General features: G+C 36.6%; 1 protein-coding gene across 4 annotated transcripts in view; it reads right to left on the minus strand.

Annotated features, from left to right (window-relative positions):
* The window catches only part of LOC110101642, a 14,677-nt gene extending 9,479 nt beyond the window's left edge, over positions 1-5,198 (minus strand). For 2 of the 4 annotated variants that reach the window (XM_020829629.2, XM_028697596.1), the window contains exon 1: positions 4,911-5,197. In XM_020829629.2, the coding sequence (XP_020685288.1) occupies positions 4,911-5,015 (105 nt within the window). In that variant the 5' untranslated portion in view covers positions 5,016-5,197. Of the gene's footprint in view, positions 1-4,910 lie in introns of all 4 variants that reach the window. The other 2 variants (XR_003701726.1, XM_020829626.2) reach the window with 2 other exon arrangements.
* Positions 5,199-7,744: the final 2,546 nt, after the last annotated feature.

The following is a 7,744-nucleotide window of genomic DNA, read 5'->3' on the forward strand; positions in this document are numbered from 1 at the left end:
TAGATTTAGGATATCACTCTTGAGCTCTTCTTTAAGAAGGTTTAAATTTTTACATTTATTTCTGTTCCAGAAGAATAGAGATCTCAGAGTTCTCTTGATTTTTCTATTAAGGATTTCAAAATCTGAACCGAAATTGTTCTTGTTCCAAGCTGTAGAGACAATTTTTCTGGTAGCAGGATAAGACTTCCAAGTGTCTTCAAATCTAATGGAAGTTACTTTGGCATACTTTGTATAGTCAAATTTAAAAGCAATGGGACAATGATCAGAGGAAATACTTGCTAAATGTCTAACAGTGGCAGTTGGAATCAGTTGGAGACCTGCAGAATTCAGGAGGCAGCGATCCAGACGCTCCCAGATTCTGGCATTGCCTTGCTTATTGTTGCACCAAGTAAATCTTGGACCAACCGTGTTCAAATAATGAAGATCATGGTTGCTCATGAATAATTTCATCTCCTTGGAACCATTAGTCATACTAAATCACTTTCCGCCCCTTTTATCATCATTCGAATTAAGGCAATTAAAATCGCCACCAATAATAGTTGGTGTCTCATCCGTGAGTAGCTGCTCCAGGTTGCACCAAAGCTCTCTGCGCTTCTGAGATTCCTGATGTCCATAAATCATGGCTACATCCCAAATCTTTCCCAAGGGAGTATTCAAAGCACCAAAAATAAATTGTGAAGAGTGACCCTTGATAGAAAAGGATACCAGACTAGTCTTCCATAGAACTAAAATACCTCCGGCAATACCAACGCCTGGTTGATGGAAGAAATCCCAGTCAATACCAATAAGCCTGTTAACAAACATCCTATCAATAGAAGAGAGCTTGGTTTCAGCAAGACCAATTAAGAAAACATCATTATCTTTCACAATCTCTTTGAGGTAGACGAATGCCTCCTTTTCTTAATCCCTCTACAGTTCCAAAAAATAATGGAAGACATCAATTAATGGAAGGGGAAAAGTCCCCGCCTTTCTTCTTACTTTTTCCTTCAACCTTCCTTTTCCTTGTCAAAGGTTCAATTGGTCCTAGGAATTTCAGTTGGGGTTTTGATTTCATCTTGCTGGATTTAATCTCATCCGGATCACCTTTGTTTTCACTCTGATCATCAAAATAGATTGTAGAATTATCTGAACCTCTAAGCTTCAAATCAGAATTTAAAGAGTTGCCCTTGTTGGTTTTAGGATCAGTAGTCACATTAATCAAAGAATTTCCAATGGGAATGGGGGAAACAGTCAGAGGCCTTTCAACACCATCAATCGGAACTTGAATAATAGTGTATTCAATAGAGTTTTCATTAGCATCTGAAGTAACATCAGTCATATTGTTATCTCTTTCACTGTTATGGATTTGATTCAAATGATGCATATTGGAATCATCAATAACATCAATATCTGCCATGTGGTCAGTGGGATCAGGTGAAAGGTTGGTTTTTAAAGGTTCTCGAAAATCTGAGGCAGATTTGTCCAACTGATTCAATTCTTCCTCAACCAGAACATTGAAACTATTGGATAAATGGTTATCCATTTTAGAATTATTGTTTAATGAAGAATCTCCACTTCTAGTAATCAGCTTCTTCTCATTAATAAACAAATTCTTCTCAATATTAATCTTATCAGTGATGTTATTGAGAGTATCAGGAGGCTTTAATTTATGAGTAGAAGCCTTGGCCTTGTACATACGATTTCCCATCTGGGATGGTCTCTTTTTTTTTAAAATTGACATGAATCCATGGCCCGTAATTCTCATGTGTGTTATGAGTAGGTTTATCTTGGTGAGCAGAATTAACCAGGACATTTTGAGTTGCATCTTTGAATACGACTTCCGGACAATTAGTCTCAAGATAACCAATCCTGGCACAATGAAAACAAAGCGAAGATAGCTTTTCGTATTCAACCTTTTGAAAGAAACGACCTCCCAAGCCATCCACCCACACTCCAGATGGGAGTTTAGATTCAAGATTAACGTGAACACAGATGCAAGCATATTCCTTCTTGCTCCAATTAAGAGAATTCCCATCTAAGAACATCGGGGTACCAATTCGAGAGGCTATTCTGGCAATATTGACTTCATCCCAGCAATTCAGCAGCAAGAAGGGGAGGCGGACCCAAACAACAGTTAATCCTCTGACCGATGAAGAAGAAAAGGATGGTGACCATTTGTCCAAGCCAACAATGTGATCACCAATGTACCACAGTCCACCGCTTAAGACTTCCTCTATGGCTTCACTAGTCTTGAAAGAGCAGAGGATCCAGTTAAGACCTAAAGAGGTCATATGAAAGTTTCCGAACCTGTTCCATTGCTTACGGATCGCAATGCTGCTGATAGAGAACGGGACATTCTTACCCAGGACCTTCAAAACAACTGAATTATAAAGGATCTTGGAATTGGCAATCTCCTTTTCAGAATTCATCTTTACCGCAATTCCATTAGAGGACAATTCGATTGAATTTAAATCAACATTTAGCTTGATATGGTTGGGTTTCCTCCAAGCATTGATAAAAGAATTCTTAGGGTTGTCTATGACCGCGCCATGAATCTCAGGTATATTAGGATCCAATGTAACAGTATTAGTTATTTTTGAAGTGCATTTAGCAACAGATTCAAGAGGAATCAGGGGATGCATCGCATCATGTTTCAGAGATCCAAAGTTTAAACCATTAGAGATAGGATTAACAATTGGCGGAATGGTGTGATCATGAAGATCAAGAACCGACGAGTCCATCTTAGCCTTGCCTTTTCCATCCAAAACAGACGATGGAATCCCATGCTGAGCAATCACATTATAATATTTGTTGTTTTACAAATGTGATTGCCAATTAAACTCACGCTATAAGGGCTGTGTTTGAGGTGAGTTTAGCCAGATTCATGAGTTGGAGGCTGATGGAAGCCAAGTAGCCAACTCTCAAAAAAGGAAAAAAAATATAAACGTATTGGAAGTATTTCATTAATATTAATTTTAGGAAAACATTTATGAACTTAGCTTTTATATGATGACAAATACATGCAAATAAAGCATAGTGGAGGAATTATTAAAAAAACAAGATTTTATGTGAAAAACCCAGGAAAAAACAGGGGATCTTGCCTATTTAAAATGATTTAACTAGTCTTCAATTATCAATGTTGCCTTCTCTTGGGGGATGCCATTGATTTAATGTAGTACCCATATAATATATAAAACACATTATGTCCAGTGATAATAGTTCTTGAATCTAAGTAGAGCCGCAACAATTGGAGAACTAAAGTTTGACGACGCTGGTTAGAAAATCATAATTGGCTATAATAGCTGGAGGAGTGCAATTGAGTGATAGAAGGATCATTGTTGAGTGATGGAGGTCGGAGGAGCCTAGTTGCGCAATAGGAGGATCATAGTTGAGTGATTAAGCTCGGAAAATCGGATTCAGAAGATGATGGTCGGAGGATCGGATTCAGGAGATGATGGCCGGAGGATCGTAGTTTGACAATGATTGTTAAAGGACTATGGTCTGGTGATTATAGTTGAAGGAGCGTAGTAGGACGATGAATGTTGGAGATGAATATGAGAAAGATGGCCGATTGTGGTTGGAGGATTATAGTTGATCGATGGAGGTGTGCGAAGGCAGTCAAGGGATCATATGTAGTTGGGTGAAGCAAGTCAGAGGGCATAGTAGGTGACGAAGGTCGAAGTATCATAGTTAGGCGTCAGTGGTCGAAGGCCCATAGTTATACGATAGAGTTCTAATGGTCATAGTACGGAGAGGGTGTTTATAGGATACAAATCACAAGAGATTTATCAAAGGAACACAAACATGCAACAGGGGTCGAAGGACTGTAGTCAGCCAACGGGGTAAGAGGATTGTGATTAGGTGATGATGGTCAATGAATTTTGTTGGGAGATATTGGACAAAAGTTAAACAATGTTATACAATAAATGTTTTAATGATGATTGTTGGGGGTGTTCTAATGGTGGCTATTGGAAAATATTCTAACGATGATGATTAGGTGGTGTTCTGGTGGCAAAGGTTGGGTATTGGTCTGATGATGATGCTTAGGTGGAGCTTTGAGAGTCTTAAAGATATCAAATTCTCTTGAATCTAAAGTCTAAATTCAAGCTCCAACTCTTTTCTCATTTCTTTAGTAAGCATATTTATAGATTTTTGAGAGTGACATACCTCAAAAATATTAAAAAAAAATTGGAACACTTCTTTGAATGACCTGTATTAATCCATTTGATTGTAGAGCGTATGTTTAATATTTAAGTGCCTAAATGATGTTGAAATTAGTGATCATTAACTTGTGGGATTTGGATTATCGAGAAGCTTGATTCGACTATAGGCATATGAAATTAGGAGATCATTTAGTAAATTAGTGTCCTTAATCTTTTAATTATTCATTTTGTGCTTGATCTAGGCTAATTCAGACTTGAATTAAATCACTTTTGAATTATTGGGTTTTTCTCAGTGAGATATCCTGTCCGATTATAAATTTACTGAAATTGGAGTTAGGATAGTCTTGAATTTTTTCTATAGGCTCCCAATTTAACTGTTCATTGAGATTCGAAGCTAATGATGCTCATTTGATGATGTATCACTTCTAATATTACCGAAGCCAAGATGAAATCATTTCAGGCATAATGGCATACAACATTGTGAAGCCATTTCTTAGCGAACACATAATGGGTCATTTTTTTAACCAATAACTTAAACCAAGTTATTTCAGGCTCAAAATAATATGTAGGTTTATTTAATAATGAACACAAAATGCATCTATTAATTGGATAAATAAGTTTTAGTATAAAGGCTAAAAAACAAATGGAGACAAATTATTTTGCTAAAATCTGTGAATAACTTCTTGCACAGAAAAATTAAACCGGGAAAGAGCACTAATGCAAGTGAATTAATGCACAATGAATAATTCGAGGGAAGACTTTTCTTACTCTAACGTCGATGTGATTCAGCCTGCCTAGCAATGACTCGACTGAAGGAAACGAAGCAACAGCCCTGTAAGTTGACTTCTCATGGTTTCGTATACGATAAGCCATGGTTATTTCGATTGCTTCCTTGTTGCAAGTTTATACGCGCCTTTGTTGCTTGAGATTGATGAGAGAAAGAATGTGAGAGGATGATGGGTGGTCTATTTCTATCTAACAAATGCAGATAATAGAGATAAAAAAGAATGGGAATGGTTATTATTGTTCAATTGTTTTGATTATAGATGCAGTTTTTTCTTAGATATTGTTGATGGATCGATTTTTATGTGGCTGTGAAGGTATAGATCACCAACGGACATCCGAGGGATTAGGTGAGGAGCATGTTTGAACGGTTCTCACGTTTTTAATTTCCTCTTTTATTTTTGGATTGATATATATGTATTTTTTATAACGTAGTACAATTTTATGATGATTTAGCAGTGTTTCAAAAAGTTTGTGGCCTAATTAATTGGCCTCAACTTCTGTAGTTCCCTGCGCACGTGGTGATTCACAGTGAAAGTGAAATAATATTTCAAGTTCGCACTAAATAGCAGCCCTTTGGTAATTGGCTTGTTGGGTGTATGAATCTCCTTCGCTAATTGGTTTTTATTTTTTGGGTGTATGAATCTCCCACTACTAATACGATAGGTTTTATTTGAGTAGGCCAAGTTAATCCATTGTCATTCGGTTTCCACTTATTTGGGGCTAGATTTAGGCTTTGTATTAGTGTTGTATCCTAGAACATTCAAGGCAGTAGAGAGATATCAATTTTAGCATCCCATCATTTTACAAAAATCTACCAAACACAAACAAGAGAGGATGATTAAAAGAATAGTAAGAGCTACATGATTTTTTACATGAAAAAATCTGAATAGAGAAAAACCATGGCACCTAGGCTAGTTAAAATGATTCCACTAGTAAAGTATTCGATCAAGTGAAGTGCTTCCTTGGGGAAAGGAATTCATATAAAGCAGAGAACATATTATGTGGTTGCAGTTGGAAGAGCACTTCGGCAAGAATCCATCATAAACCCAAGTGCTGGAATTTGGAGTTAGGGTTGTTGTTGGCAACATGCATTGATCTTATAAACCATGGTGTGTATTGGCATTATTAGCGATGCCCAATGATGAAGCTAGTAGGTGTTGGAGTAGCCAGTGTTGAGATAGATTGCTTCAACTTGGTTTTTCGATTTTTGAGATTCTTACAACATATATATTTTTTATGATTCCAAATATTATTGTTTCAATTACAGTTTCTCCTAACATATTTTGGATGTATTGCTTTGTTGTTTGTGTGTACTAACATTTCAGTGAAATCATACTCCAGATTGTTGAAGACTTCAAATCAGATTAGAGTAGGGTTCATTGTAAATGGAGTCGGTATCTTTCATTTTATTGAGTCTGAAAGAGTGTGATTGTAATTGAGTAACTGTGCACACACACACTGTGGGAGTGTTTAAAATTATAATTTTTTAAACTGATTGTAATGTACGAAGTCATTTTGTATAGGATGATTTATTCAGTTATTTACTTCCGCGAGCACTTAAAAAAATGATATAAGAAATATTTTTAAGTACTAATCATACTGTATGAAGTGTTCATTGTACAGATGACTTCTAGAGTATGAAAAGAACGGGTCCCTTTTTGTCCCGACGAATTTAAACTTTTTCCTGAATTGATCGTACTGTACGATATGTTGTTCCTACAGATGACATCTAGAGTGTGAATTGGACGGGTCCCTTTTCATTCTAACAAATTCTAGAGTTTTTTGAACTGATCATACTGTATGATATGTTGTTCGTACAGACAACTTCCGAAGAACGAATTGGAGGGGTCCCTTTTTGTCCTGACGAATCCCTGAGTTTTATGAACTGATCGTACTATATGATATGTTGTTCGTATAGACGACGTCTAGAGTACAAATTAGACGGCAATATTTTTTTCCTGATGAATGCAAAAAAAATTTTAACAGTTCATACTATATGATGTCTTGTTCGTACATATGACATCCAGAGTACGAAAATGTGAGGTGCTTTTTCATCCCGACAAACTTGAAAATTTTTTTAACCGTTCGTACAGTATGAACTGGGTTCGTACTAGACGATTATCGTGTATGAAAATATTTCGTACATATTCAAATAGGTTTGTATGCAATAGTTTTTGAACTATTTGTATGTGCAAAAATACGATCGTACTGTATAATCGTACACGCTTTAAATGAAAATTTTCAATTGTTTGGATAGTTTTTTGTGTCCTTTATATAAAAGGTTCTTAGAAACTGACATGTAAAGAGTTGTTCTTCGTGATTTTTCAAGAGTAAGTGAAAGAGTAATTGTGGGAGGGTGTTTGAGATAGAGTTCTTGCAAGTGGAGTGTGAAGAGTTCACAAGGTTACTCAAAGGTAAGAATGTCTTTTTATTTTTGGTTATTACTCTTCCTTTCTTCTTTCCAGTTGCTCAAGAAAAGATCTTTGAAGAAGTTCTAGTACTCTGCTGACACTTGGATAGTGTAAAAAAAAGATGGTACTCTATCGACACTTGGAGAGTGTGAACATACGACGAAACTCTGCCTACACTTGGAGAGTATGAACAGACAACGGTACTCTGCCGACACTTAGAGAGTGTGAACAATCGATGCTACTATGGCGACACTTAGAGGGTGTGAAAGGATGATGGTACTTTGCCGACACTTAGAGGGTGTAAAAGGATGACGGTACTCTGCCGCATCGGGGATAGGTTGAAGAGAAGAAATTTAAAGGCTGAGTCACTTTTGGTAATAGTGCAAAATCTGATGAGGGGGTCTT

This window comes from Dendrobium catenatum, unplaced genomic scaffold (assembly GCF_001605985.2).
Source record: "Dendrobium catenatum unplaced genomic scaffold, ASM160598v2 fragScaff_scaffold_976, whole genome shotgun sequence".
NCBI classification, from domain to species: Eukaryota; Viridiplantae; Streptophyta; class Magnoliopsida; order Asparagales; family Orchidaceae; genus Dendrobium; species Dendrobium catenatum.